This window comes from Varanus komodoensis, unplaced genomic scaffold (assembly GCF_004798865.1).
Source record: "Varanus komodoensis strain SLA01 unplaced genomic scaffold, ASM479886v1 scaffold71, whole genome shotgun sequence".
NCBI lineage: Eukaryota > Metazoa > Chordata > Lepidosauria > Squamata > Varanidae > Varanus > Varanus komodoensis.
In genome coordinates this window covers 2,118,318-2,131,632 of record NW_025336360.1, presented here as the reverse complement: position 1 = coordinate 2,131,632, position 13,315 = coordinate 2,118,318, and the positions used below count along the sequence as shown (strand labels likewise).

Here is a 13,315-nt window from a genome sequence, read left to right as displayed (position 1 = left end):
GTGCAAAGGCGCCTTTTCCCCACCTTCGCCCAGAGATGCTGGGATGAAGCCTGGGGCCCCTTCCAGGCAAAGCAATCCTCGTTCAGCAGCGCGAGGCAGGTGCCTTTGCCAGGCCTTCTCTGGAGGAGCCAGCCCTGAGGCTCTGCACACGGGACAGTCCCTTTTCCAGGGAGGATCACCTCAGAAACTGCTTTGAGCCAGGCCACCCTTTTGCTTGGCGGTGCTGCTGCTGAGTGGAGGGAGCTCCGGGGGCTTCCAGCCAGGGTCCATCCCTGCTCACATCTCCTGCTTGCGAAAGCGAGGCTCTGTGGTCGGGTTTGTGCAGCTGCATGTGCTCCCCCCGACACACACACAGCAACTATCCGGAAGGTGGTGTTTGCACAGCCACAGCTTTCTTTAGAACAGCTGTGGCAGCAGAGGACTTCTCCCTGGCACATGTGGTGCGGCTCACTTGCCTAAACCATCTGGAGCTCCTGGCTCGCTCTTGTGGATCACCTGCTCATTACATACAGCACATCTATTATGGTCTGGCTTGTGTCAGGTGACTGGTGTGTCTGTGTGCAAGCGCAGAAATAACCCGCTGCAGCAAATGACAGGGTGACCCTCGGCCCAACAATTAACTGCTGGACTGGAGTGCTCCTGACCCGACCCTTCCAAGCTGATGACTCCAGAGACACATAAGAAGTGCAAATTTAATTAAAACAAGGAATAGGCTAATGGAACAGCTACCAAATTCCAGCTCCATATTATTATCCAGATCCCGTTCGAAAAGTGGCACTGGAGTGTGGCTCTATTTCGCATAGATAGGTTTGGACTTCATCAGTTTAATCAAGTGATAAAACGATTCATCTGGTGTATATTTGGGCAGCTGCTGTGTGATTTGCTGAACTTTCGTCACAAGTTCATGAGCCTGGAAGGATGCACAACAAGAACAAGGGGGCGGGGGGAAAACGACACAGTGCCATGTTAATTATGCTAGCCCTGGCCAGGAGGTGAGAAACTCACATGTTCCCGAAGCTAATTTAAGGTGCGATCCACTGGGGATGCTTGTAGCCTTCCAAACGCAGAGGATTATGGACTAAGTGGGAGGAGCACAGGTGAAAGTTGCCTTTGTGCGCCTTCCACTTGGCAGAGCAGGTAGGCTGCTGATTTTGGTCCTCTTAACGGGCGCCTAAAGAAGTGGGAGAAGGGACTGAGGCAGCAGCAGGGAAGATAGAAATATTATAAATATGTATTTTAAAATAATATGCAGAAGGTGTGTTTGGGACTGGCAGTTTAAGTAAAGGCCAGGAGATTTTTTCTCTCAGGCTTTTGGGAAGGGGGCAGCTAGAAACATGTGCAGAGTGCTTTGAATTCATCAGAACACTGATCCATGGAACCCGGCGCTGTATTCCCCAAAAGGCAGACGCATTCCAAGGTGCCTGGCTGAGCGACCTCTCTCCCACCAGCAGTCTCAGGGCAGGGGAATCCCATTCTGTGATCTGTGCTGGGGTACAACATCTCTCTCAAGTTTGAGGGCCAATTCCATTTTGGGGAAGAGACGGATGGGGCCAGTGGCAAAGAGGGCGGCAGACCAGCACATTGTAATTAAAAATACTTATTGGTGCTCAGGATGAAACTGCACATTCGAGCAGGGCATCCTACACGGTCCCAGCACGGTGCCTATGGCAATCCTCCACCAGTACCCCTGCATGGGTCTGCTCATGGGCATGTCAAATTTTTGTTTCAAACTTCCATTTTTAAACACAGATGTACATGCTTGCATTTGTAACGCATACAGCTTTCTATCACTTATCCGAAGGAAAAGGGGATCAAATATCTAAACAAAGGTGGCATCTACATGCCCCCATCATATAAACTGTGGTAAGATCAAAACTTTGATCTATGGCATTTTAGAAGGTCGCCAAGTCAGCCTTTACCTGTCAAAAGGGCGGGGAAAAGTCATTCTTCTCCATTTGTTAATTTCCACCAAGCAGGTAAATAACTTTAAAGTGTCTGTCTGTCGTCGTTAGGTAGCATCACGTTTTCTCTGACTTATGGCGACCCCATGAACGAATGCTCTCCCGTGAATGTTTAAAAAACTTTCCAGTACAAAATGGATCCGTGAAATGGCCACCTCCCAACAGGAGGGGCACGTGCTGTGTTGTACTGCCAGCATTTAACTGAGTTAGAGGATCTATTATTCAAGAGTGCTGTGGTCTCCAACAGACAGGAAACAGGAGGTTTCGCTGAACAAAGGCGCTGCCGGACGGCCACAGAGGGGGAATGTGGCAATCCACTACTCAGGCACTTGGTGGCAAGGCTCACAACAGGTTCTTATATTCCCAAAAGTGCCTGCCGTTCCAAAATCTTTGGGAAACCAAGCACTGTGCATTCGAGTATTATGCTTTGCTTAATGCAGTGCAGGGACTAGGAACCCCTTTCAGCCGAAGAGCAGAATGCAGTTCAGAAAAGCTCTCAGTGGACTCTCCCGGGGGGGGGGGGGGGGGGCAGAAAGCAAATGGGATGGGTAGCAAATACAAGCACAAACCTCTGGCTGCCAGTAAGCAAGCACTAGGAGAGACATTCTGACCTTTTTGAGTGGGGGAAACTGCACAAATTTTGGGAAACCAAAAGCAATCAGAAGTTTAGTAAAATGGAAGTACGGCCAGAAGAAGAAAACTCCAGGGAACTCCTGAGGGCCAGACTGGGACGCAGGCCTGAGCTTCCTCTCGCCACCTTAATGCAATTGTGTGTGTTCCTAATTTTAGTGGGATCACTGTTGCCTAGGAAGTGGGGGGTGACTCCTTCCAAACCACCAACTGCTTTCCCCCAGAAATTCCACCCCATGAGAGGGTGCATGAGAGGGCCCATGGAGACGTTCCCCTCTCCTTATTTAACTCCAGTCCACAGGGTCAGGGGGCTGCCAGGAAGAGTAGGGTGGGGGAGAAATAATCTCTGTTCCTCCTGCGTTGGTCCTAATCCAAATGGGGATTGCATGCAGTCATGCGGAGGTCAAACAGAATACAAGCTAAGCTGCATGCTGTGTGAATGGCATAATGGGCACTCTGACTCATGTGCCACCTTATGGGAGGCATTTCAGCCTCTCGGAACAGCAGGGAAGAGCACGATGTCTTGGAAATGGCCAAGTGCTTGCTGGTCGGGGCACAGGGGCCACCCCTGAAACCCAAAGGCGAAACTGGGGCTCTGGGCTGGAGGCTCACTGCCAGTCAGACAGCGAGTGAGCTAGCTCAGCTTCCCCAACCTGCTGCCCTCTGATGTCCTGCACGGCAACTTCCAACACCTTCAGCCAGCACAGCCGTGTTGGCCGACAGTGATGGGAGCTGTAATCCAGTGCATCAGGGCTGGCTGGCATAAAGTCAAGCTTCCACCTCTTGTCAACTGCTTGCCAACTTGCCTTTGACATGTCCTGGGTCAAGTAATGCAGCATGGCCAGAGCGTGGAGCACTTTGGCCAACTTGGCTGGCTGCGGCCTTGGGGAGCGCTCTCGGAAATCCAAGATGGCGTTCAGCATCTGGGTGGCTTCAGCACGTTGCTTCTCATCTGCAAAGGAGACCAAGTGTGGATGAAGAGGGCCTCTCTAGGCTGAGAGTCCCTGCTGCCCCACTCCCCTTGGCATGGACTTCCCAATCGTTAAGTAACAGCCTCGCCCAATCACCTGGCAGGTTCTTGGAAATACAGAGGCAGCACTATAACACATGCCTATCTTCCCACCAAGTCAGTCTTGTCTGATTTGTGATGTGAACGCAAAGCAACTGACTCAGTCTGCGTCCATAGGAGTAAAACCACGGCTCTAAAGAGAAAAGCACCCCTGCTCTTTAGATGACGCATGCATGCATGCAAGTCCTCAATCTGTTGCATTTTAGAAGGCGAGTTTATCCTTCCAAGGTTGCAAAGCAGCCTTTTACCTATCAAAGGGGCATGAAGAAAGCATCTCCCTCCGTTTATTAATTTCCAAAAAGCAGGTACATAAAAAGCACCTGCCCAGACACCAAGCCCATCTTCAGAGCCCCTCCTTCAGGTGCCCCTGCTCAATGAAGTGGCTGTGGTGGAATGCCTTTTCTGTGCCTTTTCAGTGGTGGCACCTGGGTTGTGTTTCCACATTTTCATACTGCCACATTTCAATGTTGCGACCCCTGCAGAGTGCTTCAGGCTTTGGGTGGCACAGAAAGGTAACAGGGACTTCCACGTCTCTGACATGCACTGGAGGGAGTGCCTCTTTTCAGGGGCTACCCGAATTATAACCCTTGCAAAGGGAAGGAAAGGCTTCTCGAGCAGTGCAGCTACCAAGAGTCTCTTTCAGGGGCTCCTCTTCGTCAGAAAGCACATCCAGTTCAGCTGGATTCATAAATGCTTGAAAATGGATGTCGATCAAGTGTCCAAGGTGCCTGAGCCAGATCTCAACAACCTAGTAAGAACAACAGTAAGAGGCTTGTTAAAAATGAGGAACATGTTATCCCTGGCTTAAGTGGCAACTGAGCTAGACTGCTGCAGCTTTCTGCAGCCTTAGATCCTGCAGATGCATTGGACTACGAATCCTGGGATGCTGGGAATTGTAGTCTAAAAGTTCAGGAGGACCACCAGGTCGTGCAAAAGCTGTATTTCCACAACGCGCTGCATGTGGGGCTACATGATTTGCAGACGTCTAGGAGCGGCCACTGGTCCACAACACGGGTGCTACACTCTGGGCAGGCTGGCTAGGTGACCTGTTCTCGGGTAACACTGCACTGCACTGGTTCCTGGTCCACTGAGCCTGCTGTGGTGCCTTGCATGGCTTGGGTCCTGAGGACTGGAAGGACGACTGAGCACCACACGGACCCGCCTTCCTCGGATGCTTTTGCCTTTCGGCAGTTTGCTGGGCGGCAGCTGGAGAAAGAGGCGCTCCAGTTGCCACACCTGCCTCTGGAACGCCCTCCTGAGCGAGGGTCACCTGGCAGCTACTCTTACGTCCTCTTGATGCCAGCACAGACTTTTTTATCTAACTAGATTGTTGAAAAGTTGAGCCGTTTTGCACTGGTTATTCCTGCTGAAGTTGACAGTATTGATGGGGGATGGTTTCCACCGCTCTTCAGCTTTTTTTTAAACAGAATGCTCTAATAATATTTTTATGTTTTGCTCTTACCTATGTTACCTGCGCAACAGGAACAATGAAGGATGGTGCTAGAAGAACCTTAGTAAAATACAACATAACATAATGTGCTGCTGTCACGTTAAGCCCAAGGCTCCATTCCCCCATTCAGGACGGAGGGGAAATGGGGCAGCATTCTCCAAGGCCTTGGAAGAAGGGCCAAAATGCCTTCTCAATCCTGCCAGAGCGCAGGACATGTCGCTGCCACGTCCACCGTCACCTCTCGATCTGCGCTTGTCGAGGTGGTTCCACTGACCTCAGAGTACAGGGAGTTGGCAACATCCAACACGTTCTGATGGACAAAAATGTTGGCCATGTGGAAATGGCCTCCCGAGACAGCAACATCATTTGTCCCATAGGCACACGAGGCAAAATATACCTGTAACAATACAAAACAAACCCGTTTCGAGTGATTGCACAACCTTTGTGCCAAATGGCAACTCGAAATATGGAGCCAGGAACACAATTGCAGCTTCTTGGCCCAAACCCTGTGGTGCAGCTGTGTGCGTGGTTTTGCCACTGCTTAAAATACGGAGCTGTATGAAGAAGGGTTCTGCCATGGCAGGGTGGGGGGGCGGTTTGCAAGCCAAAAGGCCCAGGCTCAGTGGGTGGCGTCACTGGGGTGGCTGACGCAGGCCCTGGGGGGCCACAGCCAGTTGGGAGGGTGCCGTGCCACAGCCTCTGAACACGTCGTCCGATTCCAGACAAGACCACTCCAAATGTGGGAGGGTGGGGCAGGGAACAGACGTGGAAGATGGTACAGGTTGGCACAGTGATCCATGGTGCAGATAAACTGGAATGAGAAAAGCTTTCTTCTCACTCTCCTAATGCTAGAACTGGCGGTCAATCAGGAAAATGGACTGGTGGGGCTTTTCTGACAGGCGAGAGCACGTGCTTCTTTAGAGTGTTAAATGATGGGATTCTCTGCCCTGTTCCAGCTTGGGTGGCTTTACAGGGGGAGCACACACAGGCGTGGTGGCCAAGGCTTTCCACTGGGCATCCCCAAGCAGTCAAGCCTCTACCTCCAGATTCCACCAGATGCTGGGGGCGAACAGCTGAGGAAGGCTCTCGTTTCTGTTCCCTACCTGCAGGTCTCCTAGCAGCATCAGGCCAGTCCCTGTGAGGAGCAGGATAGAGAGTTAGACAGACCGTTGGCCCGGCCCAGCAGAGCTCTTGCACGCATATATTGCTGCCAAGGGCCTGGAACTTCTGAAGAACAGCTGACCAGGCAACTCTGGCAAACCCATAACTATGGTTAAAGTTGGCTGCTGCTGCCCCGTTCCCAGCAGTGACATCGGCCTGGTACTGAGAAAGACCAAAGCAGCCATTTCAAACCGCAGGGACACGGAAGGGTCATGCAAGAGCCATCGTGAGAGCATTTGGTCTGCCTGGCAGTTTCACAGAGCCTTACATCATTCGCCAGGTGGTACAAGGCGTCCTCAAAGTTCCCTTTGGCAGCGTGAAGCAGACCCAGGTTACGATGCAGGTTAGACTGAACGGCGCTGCTGCAGTAGGAACTCTTGAGGACTATCCAGTGCGCTTGTGAGAGGTATTCCTCCCCTTGTGCGAGATGCCCAAGTCCTGGTGGGAAGAAAAGCCCCAGCGGATGAGTAGACGCTGGGCGAGTCGTGTGGTTTTCAGCTCTCAGTGCCACCCCAGCTACAGAATTCCAGACCCACAAATCTGCAAATTCCCGATGTTTTTGTTTGGTTTGAACCACCCAGAGTTCTCCAGTTCCATGAGGGTGGCCTTTTAAAAACGAACCAAATGGGTCAGCTTGGCCCTGATGGACATGATCACGTCCTTCCTTTACCAGGGTCTTGTGAGAGCCAAGCAGCAGTAAAGACAGCCGTGATGGGAAGAACCATGTTGGGAAGTGAGTGGAGGGAGAGATCGCTTGGAACAGGCATCTCAAGCACACCGGGGGGGGGGGGGGCTGCAGGGGCTGACAATTGCGGGGGATAACCAGGTGGGCTTTGTTGGTTGACAGATGAGGAAAGGGGCGACAGAGGCACTTAGATGGGCGGGAATGGGTTCTGCAGTCCCCAGCCTCTCTGGTGGACACTTGGAACGCTGAGTGAGCTTCATGGGCACTCTCACAAACTGATTGCCACTGGGGAATATTGGGTTACCCAGCTCTAAAATTCACACAATGGACATAGCAGGTCACAAAACACTCATCTCCTAGCAAGCAGGTGGGTAAAAGAATGCGTCCCATGAATTCTGCAAAAAACAAATGAAGAGCAAGTGGCCAGGCACCGTGCAACACATTGTGGCGCTCTGTCTGCAGGGAGAAAGCGTCTCTGGCAGCACCGCAGCCAAACTCACCCAGGCTTGCCTCAGCTAAGATGAGGTACGCGGGCACCAGCTCCACAGAATTCGAGCCGTATACACTGATACTGAATTTCAGAGAATGCAGCGCTGCTGGAATGGCATCCTCATGCTTGCCTTCAAACAGAAAATTCTGGGCTGCAGTTCGGGTCACTTCTGCCAAGAACTTCTGTAAGCAAACAAGGAAGGGTGAGCAGCTGCTGTTGCGACTCTGGCCATTACCTGGGTGAACCGTGACAAGAAGATTCGGCATGTGGAGATGTTCCAATTCCCTCCCGCTGCACTGGGCTCTCCTGGGGGGTGCTGGGAGTAGAAGTCCCACACATCAAGAGGACACTAGACTGAGGAAGGTTGCAGTGGTATAAAACATCCCATTACCAGCCTGCATGTTTAACATTTAAATAAACACTCCCAGGAAGTGATGGAAGGAAGGATGGTGCATAGCAGAGGAAAAGAGATACTCAGTCTTGATTGGGATGTACATATCTTGACTTAGTAAGCTGAGTGGGGTCTCAGCCCTTTTCCCCAGTGCTGCCGCATTGCATCTGCTCAGAAGTCTACAGTTAACCCTAGATTCCCATTACCTCCAAACTGGGAATTATGATGCTCAGGCGGAAACAACTGCAAATCGTAGTCTGGTTTCTATCCAATCCTGACTTTTTCTGAATTAGCAATCATAGCTTCCTGGTTTGGACATAATGGGAAACTAGGGATCACGAAAGATTGTTGAGAGCTAATCAAGGGCACAGAGGAGGAGGAGGAAGAGGCAGCATGCAGTTTACTGAGCTTACAACTGGAACTCAATGAAAACCTCTGCAACATGGAGAATGCTTGAAACACAGGTGCATGCCTTGTGGTGCTTCTCAAACAACTGGAGGGGCTAAATTCTATGACCACCTGGAGGCAATGACTTAGTTTGTATGCTCATCGCAACCTATTGAGGGTTATTTAAGCCATGGTGGATTGCTTGGCAAGCGGGTGACCATTTTCCATATTCAGACACTAGCGGGGGCGGGGGGGTTGGCATGGTTTGTCTTATTGTCTGAACCTGGGCAGCAGGAATTGTTGGAGGATTAAACAATGGTCTGTCGCGGGGAGGGTGTTAAACAATGCTTGAATAATCCTACAACAGACTGTGTGTTATTGCAGGTTCTTTAACCCTTGAACACTTCTTGACATGCAGGTTTTACCAGTGAGCCGAACTCAGGCTGGAGGCTAATCAGAAGTAGGCATAAGGTAGAAGTATAGTCCTGCTGGACCAATCCAAAGTCCGGCCTCTTGTCACCCACGGTGGCCAACCAGCTGCCCATCGGAGACCCACTAACAGGATGTGGAAGCCTCCTTTGCTGTCCCGCCCGCCCAGTGCTTGTGCTTCTCAAGATATCCTGCTTCTGCACACAGATGTTCCACTCAACTCCCAGCTGCCTATGCTAAAAGTCCCACCCTCTTCTGCGCATCTCTCTACTTCCTTTCGGTAATTTATGAAACAACAGAAACGGGCTCAATACAGAGCTCAGTTTCCTTTTGTTCTCCATCACTTTCTACAGATCAAGTCAAACTGCTGCTACTTTTTATTGGAACTTTTAAGGCCTCAATTGCCAGCAGTTCCTCTGCTTTAAACACACCAATCTCTCAGAGCAGAGTCTCCGACTGCTCCCCCCACGTGCCCACACACGTTCCACCAGCTCACCTCTCTGCATATCTTTTGCTCCTGCCCGTGCTTTCTTTCTTTCTCTGAATTGTAAAAAGGCAATGCTGTACGCAGTGGAATGAGTAGTTGGCATATCTTCTCATGCACGCTGACCCAGTCAGCATTCTGATGCTCCACATCGCTGAGATAAGAAATATGGTTATTAGCCATGCATATTGAAGTGAACAGATCTATTATGCCAGTTCCCAAAACCTATCTATTGATCTAAGATTTATTATTTCAATTTATATCCTACCTTCCTACACTTAAGATTCATGGTAACTAACCATAAGAATCCAACAAGCAATAAATTGTACACAGCAATATATTAAATACAAGACAGATAAAACTAATCAAAGATCAAAACAATGAAACCCCAGACAGCAGCCATGAGCAGTTAGACAGATGAATTGGGCAGGCCAATAAATAAATAAATCCCAGCCGGAAGGCAGGACAATAAAGAGGGAGTGAAACAAACTTCTGCAAGGAGGAAGCGCTGGCACAGCTACAAGGAAAGCCCACCAAATGCACCTCAGACCTTGACGAATGGAGTGAAGGGCCTCTCCAAAGGGACCTTACAGGAAGGGTCTTGTCAGCCCCCTATTTATGGCACTCCTTCCTATGAGATAAAGTTTTGGTTGCACTAGTTCCAGTTTTTAAATGGGCTTTGAAACCCTATTTATTCTAAGCTGCTTTTAGTTACAATGCTATAGGGAACCTTTTAATGACTTGACAGTGCCGCTGATGTTCTCTTTCTCATTCGAGCAGCTCAATGTTTTAAAAGTGTGGTGCCGAATCTTGGAATGTTTTAACTGTTACTATAAATATTTTTGCACTTTACCAGCATTACGTTCTAATTGTCCTTGTGTGAATCGCCTTAAGAAGGCCTAGGTGGAAACAGTAGGGTTCTGTGTTATGTGACGCCAAGTCATCTCCGACTTAGCAACTCTGTGAATGAGCATCCTCCAAACAGCCCTGCCTTTGTCAGCCTTGCTCAGCTCTTCTCGACTCAAGGCTGCAGCTTTCTTCATGGAATTGGTCCATCTCATATTCGGTCTTCCCCTCCTTCTTCTACACCTTTCCCTAGCATGAGTGCCTTCTCCAAGGAGTTCTGACTTCTATTTGAAATGCATACATACATATTTAATAAGCAAGTAATGGCAGAACTGTATGAGCCATGTGGGAGAAGCTGGAACCTGAAGCAACCTGCTCCCCAAACACTGAGCAGGAGTGCAGGCCCTCTTTTCAGCCCACGGGCTGCGCTGCGCTCAGGAGGCCTTGTTCCAGTGGTGGGAAGGGTTGAAGGCAAAAGGTTCAGTGCCAAAATGCAAAAAATGCTAGCATATTTTACCTCCTGTTAATTACTCACTTAGCTTTTGCTGCCAGTAACTAAAGGCAAAATCCCATGCATGGTTAAAGAGAAAAACACCTCTGGTTCCTAGCATGACCCAGCTGAAATCGTGAGATTTTATCTTACGTCTTAGGGAAGTATTTAAACTTTATAGAAGGTTTTTAGCAAAAGTTGGACAAAAGCTGATGATCAGTGGTTGTGGGGAAGGGGGTGCGGGTTGGGGAATCCCAGGGAACACGGTGGGGCCACTGGAGGGGCGGATTTGGCCCCTGGTCTGAAGTTCTGCTTTCCAGGTTTAGAGCTTTGCGTATCCTAAGCAACCAGCACACTGAACTGTGCCTGGGAATAGCTGGTGAGGCTGCTGCAGTGTGGGAGTCCCGCGAACCCTCTAACTAGCGTTTCTGTACAGCTCAGCTGACCACACGCCACTCCAGCTCACGTCTCCATACACTCTTCAGAGGCGCGTGTGGTGGCAGTCCAAATGGGATGGCGCTAAGCCGCGTGTCCCCGTGGCCAGAATTTCAGTTTCAGTTTCCTCTAGGAAGAACAGGACTAGGAAGGCAAGAAGAAATTATTGCCGAATCGTGGATGCTCCCATAAATGTAGGAAGCTGCCTTTTGGGGTCAGGCTGTAGGCCCATTTACTGCAGTGCTCCCTGGCAGGGTGGCCCCACTCCAAGGGTGCAGCAGGTGCTACAACGCCATTGTGCCCCTCTCCTCCCCTTATCTTTTAAAAGCAAAACCTTTTCTTCACCAAGTCGACCGTTTCTAGGGTGGCTACCTGCAGCTGCTGCTGGGCTACCACGCTGGGCCTCCTGGCAGCTTCTGAGTTGCAACGGCACCCATGGCAAATATGTGCACTGTGGTCCTGCCATGCCGGGGTCCTCTCTTGGAGCAGAAAGGCTCTCCACCCAGCCAGGCCTCCCGTAACAGGCAGTGCTGCCAAGGGGAAGTCTGGCAAAAAATGGGCTCAAGAGTTGGCCAGCCAGGGACAGCCCCTTCCCTCCACAAAGACGGGGGTCTTCGGGTGAAGAGCCAATGCAGCTCCAGCTTCTGCAGCTCCATTACAGTTTGCTATTTAATCTTTGAATGTGTGTGTGTGTGGGGGGGGGTGTTGAGGGTTTCTGGCTGTGCTCTAGGGTTTCATGTATGATTGGAACTAGGATGTGTGTGGGGGGGGAGGGGGGGTCTGGACCAGTCCAGCCTGGGAAGTATATGCTCTAAGTGGCGGTGTGTGTGCATGTGTTGCTCTGGATTTTGTGTGTTTATCTAAGGATGCTTTTTTGTGTGCCTCTGAGAATACAGTGTTTTAGTTTAATTACTATTATTATCATTGTTATTGCGGCTTGTGGCATGTCTGGGTGGGTATGGCTTGAAGTGTGTATAAACGAGTGTGGCTGTGTGTATGTGCATTTTGCAAAGGGTTGCTGCTGGATGCCCAAGGGATATATATTATGAGATATACTCATGATTATTCTTATTACATGCAAAGGGATGTGCCTACTTTCTCCAGAGTAATCCAGCTATTACTTCTTACAAGAGAGTTGTAATCTGGGATTCTGTACTGCGTCGCTCAGAATGGGCCTGCTTTGGTTCATTCTTTAGGATGGATACACAAATACATGGAATTCTGGATATTTTTGGAACTTGCTTCTACTTTTTTGTGCAGCTCAATTATTGTAATGATCATTACCATTCTGCTTGTGTGGGCTCTCCCCTCCCACTCATCATCTTAGATTAATTTGATTACCTGTGGAATGCGAGTTGTTACCGGGTTCAAAGGAGTACTTTTGTATGCCTGAGTGATCTCCACACCCGTGTTTGCTTTGTGCCTCAGTTTACGCCTTCTGAGCTATGGGCTGCTGACAGGAATGCAAAGACTCATCCACCTTGCAGGGCCCCTTGGCTGCACACGCCAACTGGCTGCCAGCCTCCCATGTTGTCTACACTGACTAGCAGCTCTCCAAAGTTCTAGGAAAGGGTTTTCCTAGCCCAATTGCAGAAGGCAGGGGTGGAACCTGAGGTCTTCTACATGCAAACCGTGTGCTGCACCACGCAGCTAGTGGTCCTTCCCATTTGGCCATCTTACAGTAGCTGTTCTACTGATGAAGCAAAAGACCATACTCCATTAAAAGAATTATCCTATATTAGTTCTAAATATACTTCTGCAGCTGCATACTATGTGAAATGATGGTGAATCCAAGTCTTTTCCAGCTTTAAGTGGAGATACTAGGAGCCTGTTGCATGTAATTATGATATGTACTCTGTCAGGATGGTCCCTTCTCTGGAGAGGATTACATAGAAAACAACCCTATACCAAGCCTATTATCCATCCATCTGCACCAAAATTATTTATTCAGACTGTCCAGAATCTTGCATGGGGAGGACTCTTTCACATCATGTCCTACCCGATCTGAAGATATTCCACGGACTGAGCCTGGGGCCTTGACCATATAAGACAGGTGCCCTACCACTGATCTCTCGTCCCTCCAACTTGCTTCTAATAGTCCTCAGATAACTTAGGGCACTATGAAATCCTATGCATCGTGTCAGGATCCAAGACAGCAAGAGCCAAGACAGAGGAAGCAAGGCAAGACAGGGGTTAAACACTGATCAGAACCTGGTAGCTGGGTCAGAGGCATAGTCATGCTCAAGAAAAAGGCCAAGATATGTGTCAGGGAAAGACAAGGACACAATCACTGGTCAAAAACCAGGAAGACAACAAAAGCAGGCAGCAGTTACCTGGGTCAGGAACAACAAAGATGTGGCAAGCAAGGCAAGGCAGCAAGGCAAAGCAGGATAAGGCAAAGCAAGGC

At 49.8% G+C, this 13,315-nt stretch overlaps 1 protein-coding gene across 1 annotated transcript in view; it reads right to left on the bottom strand.

Annotated features, from left to right (window-relative positions):
• Positions 1–674: 674 nt before the first annotated feature.
• The window catches only part of ZMYND12 (zinc finger MYND-type containing 12), a 14,078-nt gene continuing 1,437 nt past the window's right edge, over positions 675–13,315 (bottom strand). The window contains exons 2-8 of the mRNA XM_044452248.1: positions 9,150–9,291; positions 7,457–7,628; positions 6,540–6,709; positions 5,385–5,507; positions 4,288–4,408; positions 3,398–3,543; positions 675–910 (exon numbers count right to left, since the gene is read on the bottom strand). Coding sequence (XP_044308183.1) covers positions 791–910; positions 3,398–3,543; positions 4,288–4,408; positions 5,385–5,507; positions 6,540–6,709; positions 7,457–7,628; positions 9,150–9,291 — 994 coding nt within the window. The 3' untranslated portion in view covers positions 675–790. The remainder of the gene's footprint in view (positions 911–3,397; positions 3,544–4,287; positions 4,409–5,384; positions 5,508–6,539; positions 6,710–7,456; positions 7,629–9,149; positions 9,292–13,315) is intronic.